The 20657-nt window shown below is 36.8% G+C and overlaps 2 protein-coding genes across 2 annotated transcripts; both read right to left on the bottom strand.

The window, feature by feature from the left end:
* Positions 1–2370: 2370 nt before the first annotated feature.
* LOC143901101 (vitellogenin-2-like) lies at positions 2371–10271 on the bottom strand. Its single transcript, XM_077413066.1, has 7 exons — positions 10113–10271; positions 9065–9801; positions 7941–8849; positions 5927–6956; positions 4269–5852; positions 3483–3910; positions 2371–3176 (listed from the first exon to the last, which is right to left on the bottom strand). The coding sequence occupies exons 1-7, from the start codon at positions 10141–10143 to the stop codon at positions 2529–2531; spliced, it is 5367 nt and encodes a 1788-aa protein (XP_077269192.1). The 5' UTR covers positions 10144–10271; the 3' UTR covers positions 2371–2528.
* A 2075-nt stretch (positions 10272–12346) lies between these two features.
* On the bottom strand, positions 12347–19787 carry LOC143901102 (vitellogenin-3-like). The gene is made up of 7 exons (XM_077413067.1): positions 19629–19787; positions 18577–19313; positions 17469–18362; positions 15905–16934; positions 14250–15830; positions 13458–13885; positions 12347–13154 (listed from the first exon to the last, which is right to left on the bottom strand). Exons 1-7 carry the CDS (start codon positions 19657–19659, stop codon positions 12507–12509), a joined length of 5349 nt encoding a protein of 1782 aa, XP_077269193.1. The 5' UTR covers positions 19660–19787; the 3' UTR covers positions 12347–12506.
* Between the last annotated feature and the right edge of the window lie 870 nt (positions 19788–20657).

Raw genomic sequence — 20657 nt, 5'->3', positions numbered from 1 at the left:
GTAACTGTAATTTTTAAATTTTTACTCGTTTCTTCAAAAAATTTGCTATTACAACATGGAAGAAAAATCTAAATGCAAACTAATACATTTATTCATTAACGTCTATTTTTCTTTTGATAAGGAGGTCGGTTGCCGTCACGTGCGGGGCAAGTGGCAGGGCAGGGGAAAGCCTATAGATTTTCGTCGTAAACAAGTTTTAACAAATAAATATGTGGAAAGCATTTGATTAGCTGTTTCTTAAGGTTTTTGGCGTTGTTTGTATAATCGTTGTTTGCACAATTAAAACTCAAATACGTTACTATCCACATTGAAATGTGGCAATATATGCTGTTTTATTTTTACAATTTCTTGATAATGTAGACAAATCATTTCAGTTTTCGTAAAAGTACTTTCATTAAATTCTTATCATTTTTAATATGCTTTCGAGAGTTACATTACAGGTGTCGTAACATTTTTGCTATGTCGCCCGTGTACAAGAGAGAGATAAGAGCATTATAACTTTAATCAAGAGACGCACGGCAGTGTCTTGCGCCAAGTACGCGCGAAGCGAGACTGACCGTGACTCATTTACGCGACGCGACGATAATTATTTACTCGACAACCATGCAGATAGTTGTTTTCAACTTTGACATAAACAACAGATTCCCATAGACGAATATCCTCCACAAATTTAAACTAATTTTTATCATATTGATTTGAGCAACCAACCTACTTAACTCATATATTTATAGCTATATCTCGAATAGCCTATATAGAACTTCTACTTTTCCAATCAATTCAATTGAGAGCTGTGTGATGCTCGTGTTTATGGCGCAAATACGGCGAGAAAAGTAGAAAACGGATGCGGAGACGACAATGAACTTCGCGATAAATTGTAGTTTTTATTACACAAAGTCAAAATAACAAGTAAAAATGTGCAAGTAGAAACCTGCACATTGCTTCCTCATAGTTTTTAAGTGTGCAAGTAGAAACCTTTGCTTACAAAGCTTCCTCTATTTGTTTTGGCTTCCTCATAGAGGAAGCTTTGTGAGCAAAGGTTTCTACTTGCAAAAAACCCCTTTACTGCAATAATCATCGCCAAATTCAATACCGACCTTCCTTGAATGATACTCTATTGATTAAAAAAAAAAAAAAAAAAAAAAAAAAACAGCCTGATATCTCAATATTTGCGGAAGTTAGAGCAACTAGTACTTGCATCTCGTTTTTAACTTGAATATAAGACCCGACTATAAATACCGGCATTAAAGAACTATATAAAATAGAAATAGAGAAGACTGAAGAATATAACAAAATTAAAAATAAACCGATATATTAAAAATTTACAGAAGTTAAAGCTATTACAAACATTTTTCTAAAAATTAGAAATCTTTGATCACGTATAAAGCTGAGTCTAATCAACCAAATCTTAAAGAATTATATGAAATAAGGGTAGAAAAGACTGAAAAATATAATAAAATTAGAAATAGATCGATATCTCTAAATTTGCAGAAATTAAAGCATAAACAAACATTTCTGCAAAAATTCAAAATTTTATTAAAAAAGAACCCCTTGATTATTAGCAATTTTTATTAATTATATTATGTTCTTCAGTCTTTTCTATCCCTATTTCATATACAATTTGTTAAGATTTGGTTGATCAGTTCTGGAGTTATAGAAATTTCGGTAAATTTGGCACAGACATACACATATACACACATAATACACACATACCGACATTTTTTAAAATAGCGATCTTTCGACGTTTTAGAACATTCTGAACACACTGACAAAAGCAACTTTAAAAAAAAAATTTTTACGAAAAAAAGCTTCCTTTATAAGGAAACAAAATATATGAACATTTATATTATATGCATATGCACAGTCTTTTAAGATACGTTACACGTAAATGCACTGCAAACTCGCGGAGGCCGCACGCTGCGCGGAGCAACTCCGAGACAGAAAGCGAGCAAAGTAAGCACTTTATAACTGTGAACGCTGCGATACGAGACCGTGATACTGCCATTAGCGACTGGTTGTGAAGCTGCGGGATTACAAGGTTTTATGCTTTAGGTTCTCTAGAACATTCGGGAATCTTCACGACCGTAGAAACGGAATGCGAAGCATCTTGATAGTCGAGATAATTAGTTGAGATCACAAGAAAGACGTGATAATCAAAACACGTTTGGCTTTACCTCAGATTAATCTTAGTTTTTCGAATACTTTTTGACTATATGTACATCTAGAGAGATGAAATAAAGGTTTAACGGTTGTTCTGATAAAGGCGATGATTACTGGTATGAAAGTTAATAATGATCTTAATTTATGCTGATATTAAATCGATTATGTCGATTTCGAGTGGCTTGGATATGCCAAAAAGAATACAACTAATAATTATGTTGAAAATATTCAACTTTATTCTTGCTTACATTACTGCAATTACTAAAAACACATATATTTGCAGCTTTTTATAAAAAGAAAAAAGAAAAAAAGGAAGAAGTCGTTTCAATTAAGTATGTGCATGATCGGTATATCACTTTGGTATTGCCGGATTACGCGGCGCTGCAAGCGTGCGGAACTTGGAAAACGTGCGACTTGGTGGCAGGCTTCCAGGACAAATCTGGATTAGCGCCATTCTCGACCCTTCGTTTTAGCGATGTAGATTCTTCGTTCCTCATCTGGCAATACAGGGGATATTTCTTTAATTTTCTTTCCACGGGCACGGTACCCTCGCGGCATGTTGGCACAGGCCTGTTAGTGAAACAGAGCTCGTCACCCTCTTCAACGACCTTTGTGCGATAGATAAAGTTTTGTCCCACTTGAAAATCGTCTGGTCTGCCCTCTACCTCCGGACTTTGTTTGTTATCTCGGACGCGGTTTTGTCCACGTACTCTCATGCGATTCTCGTGATGATAGCCCCAATTTTTGCCCTCTGTCGACTGTCTTCCTGCTTCTTTGTCGCTGATAACGTTTCTCATAAGATGACGTCCCGATGGTAACTCATAGCACTGGGCTTGTTCAGCTTTCCGTTTGTTTTCCACGACGGGTCCTTGGCTATTCTCCTGAAGCAAAGCGTACGTAGCGGCGAATTCTTCGGGCTTCATCAAGATGCAGTTCTGAGGAGTGAGGAAATCGGTGCTGGGGTTGCGATCGTAGTTGCCGCAAAGACCGCGTATGTTATTGCGATACTTATCGGATACCTGCACAGAAAAAGAGAAGTGTTAAATCAAGACTTAAGACACACGCAACAATCTATAATCTTCTTATTAAGAATTTCAACATTTTTTTTCTTGGTTGAACATAAGTGGCTTTATTCAAGCAAGTTCTCTTCGTTTAACGCAACATAATCTCATTTCAAAATTTTCACGTTAAAAAACTAAAGATACTTTTAAATCAAGAATATTATTTTTATTCTGTGTAAATTTATTTCAGTTTTCATTACGCTTTCTACATTATTGTGAGTGACTTCATATATTTTTACCAGTTTGATTCGTATTTTTACTCACTATTATATTAACATATTTTCCGTTGTACACGACGTGGATTCCATATTTGTCCGAGTTGAGTGCGATCGATCCGTCCGGTAGCTCGGCGATTTCGTAAATGACTTCACCATTTTGGATGCCTTGATAGGTTTTGTACTTTGATATCTCAACTACCTCTCCGCCAACTTGAACTTGAAGATGATTGTTATATTTATACAGTTTAACTTCATGGTTGCCCAGGTATATAGTGACGCTCTTGGTGCCATAGTCCCCATCCTCAGCTAAGATAGCCGCTCTCATTTTTTCCGGAATAGTCATTTTTTGTTTGCGATTTTCGGGATCCTGTTGCGGATACGTGGTCAGCATCACGTGCTTAACAGCCCCCATTGTCACAGGGTAGGTCCGCTTATCAAACGTCGTGATCTTGTGTTCGTCGAAGGTACACGAATCTGTGAAAAAGAATTCATTGATGTTGCATTGGAATTTTTAGAGAGAAGTAATCTATATTACATTTCGTAATACACCTCTGCCCAGTTAGATATAATCTATCGAGGTGACAAACTCAATAATGGAACAATAAGTTATTTACCTTACTTAACCAGTATAATAATAACTATGTTTATGCGCGATCGCGGGAAAGTTAAAAAATTGTACAAAGTCAATAGAACGTCGGCTTCTACGTTATTATTCAAACACTAATTTATTTTTGTAATTAACGTATGATACATTATCAGTACATTAAATTACCTTTAACTTTCAATATTTGAAGAGTACTAATTATCTTTTTTACAAAATTTTAAAACTCACCTTTTTCTAATTGATTTTGAAGCATGCTATCAACTGCTTCAATCAGCTGTTGTGTGTTCATGGTTGTTTCCATAGGATGAGGAAAAGTAACATTTAGTTTCGGAGTGCGTATGAAGGCCGTTGGTACTGCGTTCACCATAAGAGGTAAGGCATTTATTCTTATAGAGATAGTGTCTGCTCCAGAGTTTGTTACTGTAAGTTTCACATATTTGGACAAAAAATCCGATAAGTATTTCATAACCCAGTCCCATACTTTTTCATCAAATCCATTTGGTCCAATTGTAAGGTCATACTGATCTCTCACTTGGAGACTCTCAATGGCCTTCTGGCACACTGGCGCTAATTTGTTTCCTTTTTCAAACTCTTGCCGACATTGTCCGAATGTTTCAGTGTTCTCTAATATTTCCTGCAGTTGATCACTTCGCCTTGCTTTGCCGTCGATAACAACTTTGTTTCCGCCCTCGCACCTCTTTCCATATAGCAGTTCAGCCCTGACATTATCTACTGGTGGGTTCTCCAAGTTGTATTCGAAATCAAGAGGAGTATCCGGCGAACTATTTATTTCCTGAATGTAGCAAGCTTCATTCTCCGTTTCTCCTTCCATCTGCGGCGATTGAGAATTCCAATAAAGAAAGACTTTGGATTTTTTGTCCAGGTTGCTTCTCACAAAGCCGGCGCTGAGAACTTGTTGCTCTTCTGACGTCGGGACATTGTAATTCACGTCGAATACATAGACCTTACCCGACTGGAGACCTCTGGCGAGGCTTTGCATAATCTGATTTTTTCTCTCAAAACTGTTTGGTTTATTACTAGGTATGGGGACACCCCATGCCGGGTCCATTTCTCGCAATTGTTGATTGAGAGCGTTAACTTCCAAGTTATCGTAAGCGATGTTGATGCGTAATTCACTCCTTCTTACTTGTTCAGGATTCATTAATATGCTTACTTTCTTAAAATGTCCGTCATTAGCTTTATGCAATTCCCAGAGCTTCGCAACACTGTTTCCTAAGTCTCTTTGTTTTATTTCTCCGATATCAGATTCTACATTTAGAGAAAACAGGTCTTTTTCTATCGTAGTCTCATGTTTTTTTGAAGTCAGTACGAGATGCGTGTTTTTGTCAAGATATACAGGTTGAAGATTAAGAATGTCTTGTCGCGTGGTAAAGGGAACGGTGGTGTGGCGCCATAATGTGAATTGAGAATCCATGGGATTTTGCGGTAATTTCGGACGAATCATCAACCCAATGGTTTTCTGTTTCATGTTAAAGTCGACTTGGAGCTCTACTGGTACTTGCAGAAGTTTATTGTCGTCGAAACCAGCCATGTAATTCTGATGCTCGAAAGGTGCTACAAAACCAAACCGCCTCTGTATCTTATTGCCAAATAGGACTTTAATAGTGCCTTCTTTCACGTTATTGGCAGTTTTCTGTGTTTTTGACTCAAGTCGAAGTTTTATAAGTGTTGGCGACTCCAAGGAATAAACGAACGGTAGGCCGTTCGTTTCTATCGGAAAGCTCACTGTTGATTCATAATTGTTGAATACAGTTAATTCCAATTTCTGGTCCTTTTTCCAGAAATCTTGCACTGTAATACAATATTAGTTATAATTTATATCTTTAAAAGTAATATAATTTTGAAGTACAATTCAGAATACTCACGTTTGGAATAGCTGGGAACTGAGTTACTCTCGAAGGGATAGAATATCAAATTGTATATCGTGTCAAGGTAAACGTTTCCTTCCAACTTGTTCAGGTATTCGGGCTTGATCTTAAGCGCTTGCGCAAGCTTCTCAACGTGCGATTTTTGCGGCGCTTCTTCTCTCCCGTTTCCTTCCTCTGAGTGCCAAAGTTTACCGATTAACTGCTGGATGTTCGATATTGTGTATCCTGCTCCCAGGGTAGGTTGCTGCACGAAATCGAAGATGGTATTCACACCAAAGTGTACAAGTACGGGTAGTGGGTTATTGTCACTGCTGACGGTTCGCAGATAAAATCCCTTAACGAACCAATTTTCAATGTCCTTGTAGTAGCCTTGTGACAACGAGTTAGCACTCTTCTTAGGATTCAATAGATGTATGACAAGGCGCGCCTTGCTAGCGATGTTTTGCAATTCCAATCGTTTCGTATTAGCGAGGCTCTGTAGCGTAGTTTTTACGGCAGAGTTCACTTGTTCGTTCTTATCGTAATGAGTGTATTTCGCTACTCGTTGCAATGTAATCAGAGGTGGATTGGTCAGAATAAATAGCTGTACCGCTATGCTACGTATCTGGTAATCCTCGAGCTCGTTCACGTAGAGCTTGTAGAAAATGGGCCCAACTAATTTCGGTTGGGTTCTGGCTAAGCCGGACAAGGAAGATACGATGAGCAAACGTTGGAAATTCGACGCCGGCTGCGTGCCTTCTAAGTACGGCTCAAAGACCGAGATAATCTTTTGATGGCCGGTAGTAGCCAGTGCCATGATAAATGTCTGAATTTTTTGACCGTTGTTTTCGTCGAAGCCTTCTTTCAGTTTATCAGTCAGATAGGAAATACCAAGGTCGATCACTGCATTGTTATTTTTCGCACTGGAACTCTGTTTCGGAGATAATTGCCAGATGGTTAGACCATTGTTGATCAATTGGCCAAGAGCTATGGGCGCGGACACATTCACATATTTCTGTTCCAATACTGCTGGATGGACAATCATATCCTACACAGAAATCACAAAGTTAAAATTAATTTTAATTTAATTTTTATATAATTCCTTGGTGAAAAAATTTCTCATATTTTTCTCATATTTTCTCAATAATTCTGCAAGAATTGGGATTTATGAAAAACTAACTGGTTACCCGGGCTTCGCCCGGGAGTCGTTTTTCTTAAAACAATTTTATTTATGTTTCAATATCTTTATTGTGAACAAACATAAGGAGTGTTCATGGATTAAACATGTCGTAACCAATCTTTTTCTACTCGGTCAATTATTTCCCGAAAAATTGGAAAAATTTCGGATAGCGGTTTTAAAAAAGATCGGTAACGAAAAACTATACAGCACTCCCTGGGAAATTTTACCCCTGTTTTATATACAATTCTTTAAGATTCGGTCAATTATTTCCCTAAAAGTTTGAAAAATTTCTGATACCGGTTTCCCAAAAGATCGGCAACAAAAAACTATACACTCTATAACACTCCCCGGAAAGTTCTACCCCTATTTTATATACTTTTGGTAAAAATTCGGTCAAGTTTAAGAGTGTATAAAGAACATACATACAGACATTCTATTGTATATATAGATTCTGAAAAAATATATGTCTCATTGTCAGATACTTTCAGAAATAATTGGATAAAGATTTTCGGAATATTTTAGTATCCGTATGCATGAAAATTTCTATAAATTGCACAGATTTTCTCATATTTATTCAGATTTTTACAAAGATATATTAGCGAAAAATATTTTATTCTTATTTTAATTGAGTTTTTCTGAAAAACGTTTCAATTTATATGAAAAATCTAAAAAATTTTGAATATTCTGAGAAAATCTGATAATTTTTATAGAAATTCTGATTAATAATATGAAAAATTATGAGATATTTTTCTACCAATGTTTTTAATAGTTGATATAATAAATTATATCGACCGAATAGGAAGAATTAAAAGACGCTTGATTCTTAATACGCTGTTGTAAACGCATACTTACGAAGAATGCTCTGACATATTTCGCTGTTGGTTTGTGAACGTGCTTGGGAATTTGGGAGACAACTAATGCCGCTTCTGCGTCTCCAAGTTTTCCATTATGTAGCCAATCTTGAATAGTCAACAATGCAGGTCCAGTTCCAGCTTGTGCGACGGCGTCGCGTAAAACGGCTTTGCTATCTATATGACGCTGTTTATCCTGTATTCCGTCTCCAATAAAGACGCGATTCACTAATTCAGTGTATTGTTCGTAGTTCATGACGCGAAGGAGGTTTTTCAAGATTACGAATTTCTCCAGTGGACAGAAACACTCCGAGTGTTGGCTCAACGTCTGAGAGGGATTTTGCAGTTCCTCGACTATTTTAGAGATTATGTTGTAGGCATCGTCCACAGCATTGACCTTATCGGACATCTGGATATTCTTGCCCTTGTAGCCGATAAAGAAAGGTAACAGCGGAACGTTCGGAGCCAGGTGCAATTCTGCTGTAGGTTCAGGGTCAGGAATAAAGTTTTCTTCGCTGCTGGAGCTACTGGAGCTGCTGGATCTGCTGTGGGACTTGCCGTAGGCACCTTCTTGAGAAGAAGAGCTGCTGCTCTCTGACGATTGTTTTTGCATAGAATTCCAACTGACACTCGGCTGACGTTCTTTTCGGTTTTCGGAGTCAGAGAACGGGTTATTTTGTGTGTACATTAGGTTTCCAATTGATTCGAGGTTTGTTGATTCGAGTGATCCAAGCTGAGAGTTGGAGAGTTTCTGTCTCTCGACTAAAGATAATTTCATAACGCTATAGACATTGCCAAGGAAAGAATTGGATTTTCCAAGATTGACAGATATCTGGGCGTTCGTTACGACGGATTGAATAACGAAACGTTTCAGATTGCCGGAGAGAGTCAGTTGAGTCATCGTATATGGCTGTAACAATCACATAATTGCAATAAGTTCAATTTTATCTTTCTGTTTTCTATTGATTGCAATAGTTTGGATAATCGAATATAGAAAAGCATCGATATCTAAAATAAGACAATTTTTTCAAAAAATTTTTTTTTTTAATTTTTAACAATTACACGTTTTTTTTAGCTTCAGAATGTAAAATATAAGAATAGTTTATTAATTAAAATTTAACTCACCGAGACGACTTGTGGTTTGAGTGATTCCTTCATCAATTGACCGTTTTGATAAACTTTTCGTTGCTGGCATCTCTCGTAATTCTTCACTTTATTAACGATGAAATGTTGACCGTGTTCACCGCGTAATTCCGGGAAAGGTAACCTATCTGGCCTTTCTTGTGGATAAGAATCGTTCAACACCGGCGCGATTTCATAGAGAACCTCGCATTTGCCACTGACGGAATCCTCCATGGCACTAAACATGGCATGAGAATGTTCGTTTTGCGGGATCTGAATGCTCTTGCTCTTTATCGCGTTTTCGCCCTGCGTGTCAACCTGCAGCTGGCTCACGAGACTGTCGAGAATATTCAGCTCCCAAGTAGGTATACTACGGTCGACCAACAAATTCCGGATCACTCCATGTTTCAATCTGATCTCAAATGGCTTTTCCGACATGGGAAGCGGCTGATACTCCAGATTCTGGTCAGAGATCTCGGTCCCCGGACCGTATGATAATGTATTGTGTATATGAGAATACTGCGGATTGGAAAGCTTCGCCTGCAGTATCTCTGGTGTTTTTACTTGAATGGTGAGTAAACCCTTTATTTGAACTCCAGTATATTGTTCATTTAACTTGTCGAGGCCCGCCAGTGTCCGACTTTGTACAAGGTATTGATATTCATGTCCCTTTTCCCAGGCATGGTCGTGATCACCATTTTGACCAGGCCAGCTACCAGGTATGGCCACGGCCAAGCCGACTGTCAAAAAGTTGCCAAATTGTAATTATTAGAATTTATCTTTTTTTATTAGATATTGAAATGAAATTCTTATTACGTTAATTGTCTCAAAAAGTTGGATGTATCTTTGTACATAAATTAGTTAAATATTAACGCATGCAAAACATGGAAGTCAAATTTCACAGCAATGATTTTATATCAATCGAAAAATCAATCTAATTTTTTTACTAATTCGAAAAACTTAGTTTTGAAAATTTCATGCAAATACGAAATATTTTATTTGAAATTTTCATGGAAACTATTACATATTTACAAAGTTGATGTCTACTTACCAAGTAGGAGAACGGTGACAGGGAACCACATGGTGTTATGTGGTGACCAGTACCAAATACGAAATGAAAGCTTCCTCTCTTTGATCTAATTTATATACAGGATTATGCCAACTCAACTTGACCTGCCGATGGCCACAGATTCAGTATCCGCACGAACTTGAAACTATATCGTTCACCACGCGCGTGACAAATTTTTTTAACCTTCCACACGATAGATTACTTGTAACATCCGTAGCATATTTAAGAAAATGAAGACGAGGTCGTGCCATCGGACTTCCGGACAGAACTTTGACTTCGTACGAAGATATTATTAACTTCGCTCGATTGATCAAAACACATCGAGATCGATATTAATCAACTGTTTTCTAGTCAATATACTGAAATTTATCAAAATATATTCGACGTAATTGAAAGTAAATTTTCTAAAACTTACGCAAAGTATAATTACGTGTGTCTATTCGCTGTAGATTAGAAGAAATATATGTATTTTTAATTATACTTAAAAGTGAAAATTATGCAGGAATTGTTTACACTCTGACGTATAATATAATTAAATAAACTTATGTAATATATATTAAAATAATATAATTAAATATATATATAATTAAATATATATATATATATAAATATAAAATATGTGTAACATATATTTATTTTGTCTCCCTATATGTCTGCTTTTCAAATGTAGAGAATAATAGAAAATTATCCATTATTTTTATTAGCAACAAAATTTTGTTAATATAAATATAAATATTTTAGTAGGTGTTTACATATGCAACGGAATTATATAAAACTATCAATATAAAATGGACTTGTTACTTTAATTCTTAAATTGTCACTCGTTTCATAAAAAAATTTGCTATTACAACATGGAAGAAAAATCTAAATGCAAACTAATACATTTATTCATTAACGTCTATTTTTCTTTTGATAAGGAGGTTGGTTGCCGTCACGTGCGGGGCAAGCGGCAGGGCAAAAGAAAGCCTATAGATTTTCGTCGCGTGAAATAAACGAGTTTTGGCAAATGAATATGTGGAAGGTATTTAATCAGCTGTTTTTTAAGATTTTTGTCGTTGTTTGTATAATCGTTGTTTACACAATTGAAACTCAAATACGTGTATCAATTTCTTGATAACTATGTAGACAAATCATTTCAGTTCTCGTAAAAGTATTTTCATTAAATTCTTATCATTTTTAATATGCTTTCGAGAGTTACGTTACAGGTGTCGTAACATTTTTGCTATGTCGCCCGTGTACAGGAGAGAGATAAGAGCATTATAACTTTAATCAAGAGACGCACGGCATTGTCTTGCGCCAAACGCGCGGAGCGAGACTGACCGTGACTCATTTACGCGACGCGACGGTAATTATTTATTCGACAACCATGCAGACAGTTGTCTTCAACTTTGACATAAACAACAGATTCCCATAAACGAATATTTTCCATAAATTTAAACTAATTCTTATCATATTGATTTGAGCAACCAACCTACTTAACTCATATATTTATAGCTATATCTCGAATAGCCTATATAGAACTTCTACTTTTTCAATCAATTTAATTGAGAGTCGTGTGATGTTTGTGTTTATTGCGCAAATACGGCGAGAAATGTAGAAAACGGATGCGGGGACGCAATGAACTTCGCGATAAATTGTAATTTTTATTACACGAAGTCAATATAAAATATATGAATATTTATATTATATGTATATGCACAGTTTTTTAAGATACGTTACACGAAATGCATTGCAAACTCGCGGAGGCCGCACGCTGCGCGGAGTAACTCCGAGATAGAAAGCGAGCAAAGCAAGCACTTTTATAACTGTGAACACTGCGATACGAGTGAACACCGTGATACTGCCATTAGCGACTGGTTGTGAAGCTGCGGGATTACAAGGTTTTATGCTTTAGGTTCTCTAGAACATTCGGGAATTTTCACGACCATAGAAACTGAATGCGAAGCATCTTGATAGTCGAGATAATTAGCTGAGATAACAAGAAAGACGCGATAATCAAAACTCGTTTGGTTCTCCTTCTGCTTAATCTTAGTTTTACGAATAGTTTTTGACTATATGTATATCTAGAGAAATTGAATTAAAGGTTTAACGGTTGTTCTAATAAAGGCGATGATTACTGGTATGAAAGTTAATAATGATCTTAATTTATGCTGATATTAAATCGATTATATCGATTTCGAGTGGCTTGGATATGCCAAAAAGAATACAACTCATAATTATGTTGAAAATATTCAACTTTATTATTGCTTACATTACTGCAATTACTAAAAGCACATATTTGCAGCCTTTTATAAAAAGAAAAAAGAAAAAAAGGAAGAAGTCGTTTTTCAATTAAGTATATATGCATGATCGGTATATCACTTCGGTATTGCCGGATTACGCGGCGCTGCAAGCGTGCGGAACTTGGAAAACGTGCGACTTGGTGGCAGGCTTCCAGGACAAATCTGGATTAGCGCCATTCTCGACCCTTCGTTTTAGCGATGTAGATTCTTCGTTCCTCATCTGGCAATACAAAGGATATTTCTTTAATTTTCTTTCCACGGGCACGGTACCCTCGCGGCATGTTGGCACAGGCCTGTTAGTGAAACAGAGCTCGTCACTCTCTTCAACGACCTTTGTGCGATAGATAATGTTTTGTCCCACTTGAAAATCGTCTGGTCTGCCCTCTACCTCCGGACTTTGTTTGTTATCTCGGACGCGGTTTTGTCCACGTACTCTCATGCGATTCTCGTGATGATAGCCCCAATTTTTGCCCTCTGTCGACTGTCTTCCTGCTTCTTTGTCGCTGATAACGTTTCTCATAAGATGACGTCCCGATGGTAACTCATAGCACTGGGCTTGTTCAGCTTTCCGTTTGTTTTCCACGACGGGTCCTTGGCTATTCTCCTGAAGCAAAGCGTACGTAGCGGCGAATTCTTCGGGCTTCATCAAGATGCAGTTCTGAGGAGTGAGGAAATCGGTGCTGGGGTTGCGATCGTAGTTGCCGCAAAGACCGCGTATGTTATTGCGATACTTATCGGATACCTGCACAGAAAAAGAGAAGTGTTAAATCAAGACTTAAGACACACGCAACAATCTATAATCTTCTTATTAAGAATTTCAACTTTTTTTTTGTTGAATTATATAAGTGGCTTTATTCAAGCAAGTTTTCTTCGTTTAACGCAACATAATCTCATTTCAAGATTTTCACGTTGAAACCGAAGATACTTTCAAATTAAGAATATTATTTTTTTTCTGTGTAAATTTATTTCAGTTTTCATTACGCTTTCTACATTATTGTGAGTGACTTCATATATTTTTACCAGTTTGTTTCGTATTTTTACTCACTATTATATGAACATATTCTCCGTTGTATACGACGTGGATTCCATATTTGTCCGAGTTGAGTGCGATCGATCCGTCCGGTAGCTCGACGATTTCGTAAATGACTTCACCATTTTGGATGCCTTGATAGCTTTTGTACTGTGATACCTCAACTATCTGTCCGCCAACTTTAACTTGAAAATGATTGTTATATTTATACAGTTCAACTTCTTGGTTGCCCAGGTATACAGTGACGCTCTTGGTGCCATAGTCCCCATCCTCAGCTAAGATAGCCGCTCTCATTTTTTCCGGAATAGTCATTTGTTGTTTGCGATTTTCGGGATCCTGTTGCGGATACGTGGTCAGCATCACGTGCTTAACAGCCCCCATTGTCACAGGGTAGGTCCGCTTATCAAAAGTCGTGATCTTGTGTTCGTCGAAGATACACGAATCTGTGAAAAAGAATTCATTGATGTTGTATTGGAATTTTTAGAGAAATAATCTATATTACATTTCGTAATACACCTCTGCTCAGTTAGATATAATCTATCGAGGTGACAAAATTAATAATGGAACAATAAGTTATTTACCTTACTTAAATAAACAGTATAATAATAGCTATATTTATGCGCGCTCGCGGGAAACTTAAAAAATTGTACAAAGTCAATAGAACGTCGGCTTCTACGTTATTATTCAAACAATAATTTGTTTTCTTAACTAACGCGTGATACATTATTAGTACATTAAATTACCTTTAACTTTCAATATTTGAAGAATACTAATTCTCTTCTTTACAAAATTTTATTTTGAACTCACCTTTTTCCAATTGATTTTGAAGCATGTTGTCAACTGCTTCAGTCAGCTGTTGTGTATTCATGGTTGTTTCCATAGGATGAGGGAAAGTAACATTTAGTTTCGGAGTACGTATGGAGACCTTTGGTACTGCGTTCACCATAAGAGGTAAGGCATTTAGTCTTATAGAGACAGTGTCTGCTCCAGAGTTTGTTACTGTAAGTTCCACATATTTGAGCAATAAATCCGATAAGTAATTGATAACCCAGGCCAATATTTTTTCAACAAATCCATTTGGTCCAATTGTAAGGTCGTACTGATCTCTCACTTGGGCACTCTCAATGGCCTTCTGGCACACTGGTGCTAATTTGTTTCCTTTTTGAATCTCTTGCCGACATTGTTTGACTGTTTCAGAGTTCTCTAATATTTCCTGCAGTTGATCACTTCGCGTTGCTTTGCCGTCGATGACAACTTTGTTTCCGCCCTCGCACCTTTTTCCATATAGCAGTTCAGCCCTGACATTATCTACTGGTGGGTTTTTCAAAATGTATTCAAAATTTAGAGGAGTATCCGGCGAATTATTTATTTCCTGAAGGTAGCAAGCTTCATTCTTCACCTCTCCTTCCATCTGTGGCGATTGAGAGTTCCAATAAAGAAAGGCTTTTGATTTTCTGTCCAGGTTGCTTCTCACAAAGCCGGCGCTGAGAACTTGTCGCTCTTTTGCCGTCGGGACATTGTAATTCACGTCGAATACATAGACCTTACCCGACTGGAGACCTCTGGCGAGGCTCTGCATAATCTGATTTCTTCTCTCCGAACTGTTTGGCTTATTGCTAGGTATAGGAACACCTTGCGGCTTTAATTCTTGCGATTGTTGATTAAGAGCGTTAACTTCCAAGTTATCGTAAGCGATGTTGATGCGTAACTCACTCCTTCTTTCTCGTTCAGGATTCATTAATATGCTTACGTTCTTAAAATGTCCGTCATTAGCTTTATGCAATTCCCAGAGCTTCGCAACACTGTTTCCTAAGTCTCTTTGTTTTATTTCTCCGATATCAGATTCTACATTTAGAGAAAACAGGTCTTTTTCTATCGTAGTCTCATGTTTTTTTGAAGTCAGTACGAGATGCGTGTTTTTGTCAAGATATACAGGTTGAAGATTAAGAATGTCTTGTCGCGTGGTAAAGGGAACGGTGGTGTGGCGCCATAATGTGAATTGAGAATCCATGGGATTTTGCGGTGATTTCGGACGAATCATCAACTCAATGGTTTTCTGTTTCATGTTATAGTCGACTTGGAGCTTTACTGGTACTTGCAGAAGTTTATTGTCGTCGATACCAGCCATGTAATTCTGATGCTCGAAAGGTGCTACAAAACCAAACCGTCTCTGTATCCTATTGCCAAGTACGACTTTAATAGTGCTTTCTTTCACGTTGTTGGCATATTCTTGTGTTTTCGACTCAAGTTGAAGTTTTATAAGTGTTGGCGACTCCAAGGAATAAACGAACGGTAGGCCGTTCGTTTCTATCGGAAAGCTCACTGTTGATTCATAATTGTTGAATACAGTTAATTCCAATTTCTGGTCCTTTTTCCAGAAATCTTGCACTGTAATACAATAATAGTTATAATTTATATCTTTAAAAGTAATATAATTTTAAAGTACAATTCAGAATACTCACGTTTGGAATAGCTGGGAACTGAGTTACTCTCGAAGGGATAGAATATCAAATTGTATATCGTGTCAAGGTAAACGTTTCCTTCCAACTTGTTCAGGTATTCGGGCTTGATCTTAAGTGCTTGCGCAAGCTTCTCAACGCGCGATTTTTGCGGCGCTTCTTCTCTCCCGTTTCCTTCCTTCGAGTGCCAAAGTTTACCGATTAACTGCTGGATGTTCGATATTGTGTATCCTGCTCCCAGGGTAGGCTGCTGCACGAAATCGAAGATGGTATTCACACCAAAGTGTACAAGTACGGGTAGTGGGTTATTGTCACTGCTGACGGTTCGCAGATAAAATCCCTTAACGATCCAGTTTTCAATGTCCTTGTAGTAGCCTCGTGACAACGAGTTAGCACTCTTCTTAGGATTCAATAGATGTGTGACAAGGCGCGCCTTGCTAGCGATGTTTTGCAATTCCAATCGTTTCGTATTAGCGAGGCTTTGTAGCGTAGTCTTTACGGCAGAGTTCACTTGTTCGTTCTTATCGTAATGAGTGTATTTCGCTACGCGTTGCAATGTAATCAGAGGTGGATTGGTCAGGATAAATAGCTGTACCGCTATGCAACGTATCTCGTGTTCCTCGAGCTCGTTCACGTAGAGCTTGTAGAAAATGGGCCCAACTAATTTCGGTTGGGTTCTGGCTAAGTCGGACAAAGAAGATACGATGAGCAAACGTTGGAAATTCGATGCCGGCTGCGTGCCTTCTAAATACGGCTCAAAGACTGAGATAATTTTTTGATGACCGGTAGTAGCCAGTGCCATGATATATGTCTGAATTTTTTGACCGTTGTTTTCATCGAAGCCTTTTTTCAGTTTATCAGTCAGATAAGAAATACCGAGCTCGATCACTGCATTGTTATCTTTTGCACTGGAACTCTGTTTCGGAGATAATTGCCAGATGTTTAGACCATTGTAGATCAATTGGCCAAGAGCTATGGGCGCGGATACATTCACATATTTCTGTTCCAATACTGCTGGATGGACAATCATATCCTACACAGAAATCACAAAGTTAAAATTAATTTCAATTTAATTTTTATATAATTTTTTGGTTAAAATATTTCTTATATTTTTCTTATATTTTTTCAGAAATTTTGCAAGAATTGCGATTTATGAAAAATTCTGATAAAATATATGTCTCATTGTCAAATACTTTCAGAAATAATTGGATGAAGATTTTTGGAATATTTTAGTATCCGTATTTATGAAAATTTCTATAAATTGCACAGATTTTCTCATATTTAATTAGATTTCTACAAAGATATATATATTAGCGAAAAATATTTTATTTTTATTTTAAATGAGTTTTTCTGAAAAACGTTTCAATTTATATGAAAAATCTAAAAAATTTTGAATTTTCTGAGAAAATCTGATAATTTTTATAGAAATTCTGATTAATAATATGAAAAATTATGAGATATTTTTCTACCAATGTTTTTAATTGTTGATATAATAAATTATATCGACCGGATAGGAAGAATTAAAAGACGCTTGATTCTTAATACGCTGTTGTAAACGGATACTTACGAAGAATGCTCTGACATATTTCGCTGTTGGTTTGTGAACGTGCTTGGGAATTTGGGAGACAACTAATGCCGCTTCTGCGTCTCCAAGTTTTCCATTATGTAGCCAATTTTGAATAGTCAACAATGCAGGTCCAGTTCCAGCTTGTGCGACGGCGTCGCGTAAAACGGCTTTGCTATCTATATGACGCTGTTTATCCTGTATTCCGTCTCCAATAAAGACGCGATTCACTAATTCAGTGTATTGTTCGTAGTTCATGACGCGAAGGAGGTTTTTCAGGATTACGAATTTCTCCAGCAAGTTTACGCCCGGTATCTGAGAGGGATTTTGCAGTGCGTCGGCTATTTGATAGATTATGTTGTAGGCGTTTTCCACAGTATTGACCTTATTGGACATCTGGATATTCTTGCCCTTGTAGCCGATAAAGAAGGGTAACAGCGGAACGTTCGGAGCCAGGTGCAATTCTGCTGTAGGTTCAGGGTCAGGAATAAAGTTCTTTTCGTTGCTGGAGCTACTGGAGCTGCTGGATCTGCTGTGGGACTTGCCGTAGGCATCTTCTTGAGAAGAAGAGCTGCTGCTCTCTGACGATTGTCTTTGCATAGAATTCCAACTGACACTCGGCTGACGTTCTTTTCGGTTTTCGGAGTCAGAGAACGGGTTATTCTGTGTGTACATTAGGTTTCCAATTGATTCGAGGTTTGTTGATTCGAGTGATCCAAGTTGAGAGTTGGAGAGTTTCTGTCTCTCGACTAAAGATAATTTCATAACGCTATAAACATTGCCAAGGAAAGAATTGGATTTTCCAAGATTGACGGATATCTGGGCGTTCGTTTCGACGGATTGAATAACGAAACGTTTCAGATTGCCGGAGAGAGTCAGTTGAGTCATTGTATATGGCTGTAACAATCACATAATTGCAATAAGTTTCGTGAATCAATTTTATCTTTCTGTTTTCTATTGATTGCAATAATTTGGATAATCGAATATAGAAAAGCATCGATATCTAAAATAAGACAATTTTTTCAAAAAAAATTTTTTTTAACAATTACACGTTTTTTTAGTTTTAGAATGTAAAATATAAAAATAGTTTATTAATTAAAATTTAACTCACCGAGACGACTTGTGGTTTGAGTGATTCCTTCATCAATTGACCGTTTTGATAAACTTTTCGTTGCTGGCATCTCTCGTAATTCTTCACTTTATTAACGATGAAATGTTGACCGTGTTCACCGCGTAATTCTGGGAAAGGTACCCTATCTGGCCTTTCTTGTGGGTAAGAATCGTTCAACACCGGCGCGATTTCATAGAGAACCTCGCATTTGCCACTGACGGAATCCTCCATGGCACTAAACATGGCATGAGAATGTTCGTTCTGCGGGATCTGAATGCTCTTGCTCTTTATCGCGTTTTCGCCCTGCGTGTCAACTTGCAGCTGGCTCACGAGACTGTCGAGAATATTCAGCTCCCAAGTAGGTATACTACGGTCGACCAACAAATTCCGGATCACTCCATGTTTCAATCTGATCTCAAATGGCTTTTCCGACATGGGAAGCGGCTGATACTCCAGATTCTGGTCAGAGATCTCGGTCCCCGGACCGTATGATAATGTATTGTGTATATGAGAATACTGCGGATTGGAAAGCTTCGCCTGCAGTATCTCTGGTGTTTTTACTTGAATGGTGAGTAAACCCTTTATTTGAACTCCAGTATATTGTTCATTTAACTTGTCGAGTCCCGCCAGTGTCCGACTTTGTACAAGGTATTGATATTCATGTCCCTTTTCCCAGGCATGGTCGTGATCACCACTTTGGCCAGGCCAGCTACCAGGTATGGCCACGGCAAAGCCGACTGTCAAATGTTGCCAAATTGTAATTATTAGAATTTATCTTTTCTTATTAGATATTAAAATGAAATTCTTATTACGTTAATTGTCTCAAAAAGTTGGATTTATCTTTGTACATAAATTAGTTAAATATTAACGCATGCAAAACACGAAAGTTAGATTTCACAGCAATGATTTTATATCAATCAAAAAATCAATCGATTTTTTTTACTAATTCGGAAAACTTAGTTTTGAAAATTTCATGGAAATGCGAGATATTGTATTTTATTTGAAATTTTCATGGAAACTATTACATATCTACAAAGTTGATGTCTACTTACCAAGTAGAAAGACGGTGACTGGGAACCACATGGTGTTATGTGGTGGCCAGTACCAAATGCGAAATGAAAGCTTCCTCTCCTTGATTTAATTTATATACAGGAATATGTCAATTCAACTTGACTTGCCGATGGCTACAGATTTAGTATCCGTACGAACTTGAAACTATATCGTTCACCACGCACGTGACAAATTTTTTTAACCTTCCATACGATAGATTACTTATTGTGACATCCGTAGCATATTTAAGAAAATGAAGACCAGGTCGTGCCATCGGACTTCCGGACAGAACTTTGATTTCGTACGAAGATATTATTAACTCTGCTCGATTGATCAAAACACATCGAGATCGATATTAATCAACTGTTTTCTAGTCAATATACTGAAATTTATCAAAATATTCGACGTAATTGAAAGTAAATTTTCTGTAACTTACGCAAAGTATAATTACGTGTGTCTATTCGCTGTAGATTAGAAGAAATATATGTATTTTTAATTATAAAAGTGAAAATTATGCAGGGATTGTTTACTCTGACGTATAATATAATTGAATAAACGAATATAATATATATATATTAAAATAATATAATTAATATTTATATATATATATATATATATATATATGTAATATATATATATATATATGTAATATATATTTATATTTTGTACAATAGAGATATACATTTAATATTTTTTTATATTTATTATATTTATTACGATTATTATTATATTTGTTATTTCATTGATCTGTTATGTAATTGTAATCATAAAATTTAATAAAAATGATAATTTTTCATGATCATGTCTTAATCCATTCGCCGTTTTGTCGAATAAACAGAATAAACAGAAAAATTAAAAGTGTCAAACTTTGATCCAGGTCGCGAGATATCGGTGTTAGTTGCAGGAGATATCTTCTAACGATGATTGCGCGGGCAGGAAATCTATAAGTAAACAACATTTCCTTTCAAGTATTTTTAAGACTATTTTATTTTCAGATTATGATAAACTTGTGTAGAGACTTCTTTTTCCAT

The sequence above is a fragment of the Temnothorax americanus genome, unplaced genomic scaffold, assembly GCF_048541705.1.
Source record: "Temnothorax americanus isolate GAGA-0224 unplaced genomic scaffold, ASM4854170v1 Scaffold32, whole genome shotgun sequence".
Taxonomy (NCBI): domain Eukaryota; kingdom Metazoa; phylum Arthropoda; class Insecta; order Hymenoptera; family Formicidae; genus Temnothorax; species Temnothorax americanus.
This window is presented reverse-complemented; position numbering and strand designations above follow the sequence as displayed.

Excerpts from the sequence above, each read along its gene's own strand:
- LOC143901101 (XM_077413066.1), bottom strand. The coding sequence starts at position 10,143 with ATGTGGTTCCCTGTCACCGTTCTCCTACTTG. Across the intron at positions 6,957-7,940 it reads AATATGTCAGAGCATTCTTC|GATATGATTGTCCATCCAGC; the intron begins GTAAGTATGCGT and ends ATTTCTGTGTAG. Across the intron at positions 3,911-4,268 it reads TCAAAATCAATTAGAAAAAG|ATTCGTGTACCTTCGACGAA; the intron begins GTGAGTTTTAAA and ends TCTTTTTCACAG.
- LOC143901102 (XM_077413067.1), bottom strand. The coding sequence starts at position 19,659 with ATGTGGTTCCCAGTCACCGTCTTTCTACTTG. Across the intron at positions 19,314-19,628 it reads AGTCACCGTCTTTCTACTTG|TCGGCTTTGCCGTGGCCATA; the intron begins GTAAGTAGACAT and ends AACATTTGACAG. Across the intron at positions 18,363-18,576 it reads TCAAACCACAAGTCGTCTCG|CCATATACAATGACTCAACT; the intron begins GTGAGTTAAATT and ends TGATTGTTACAG.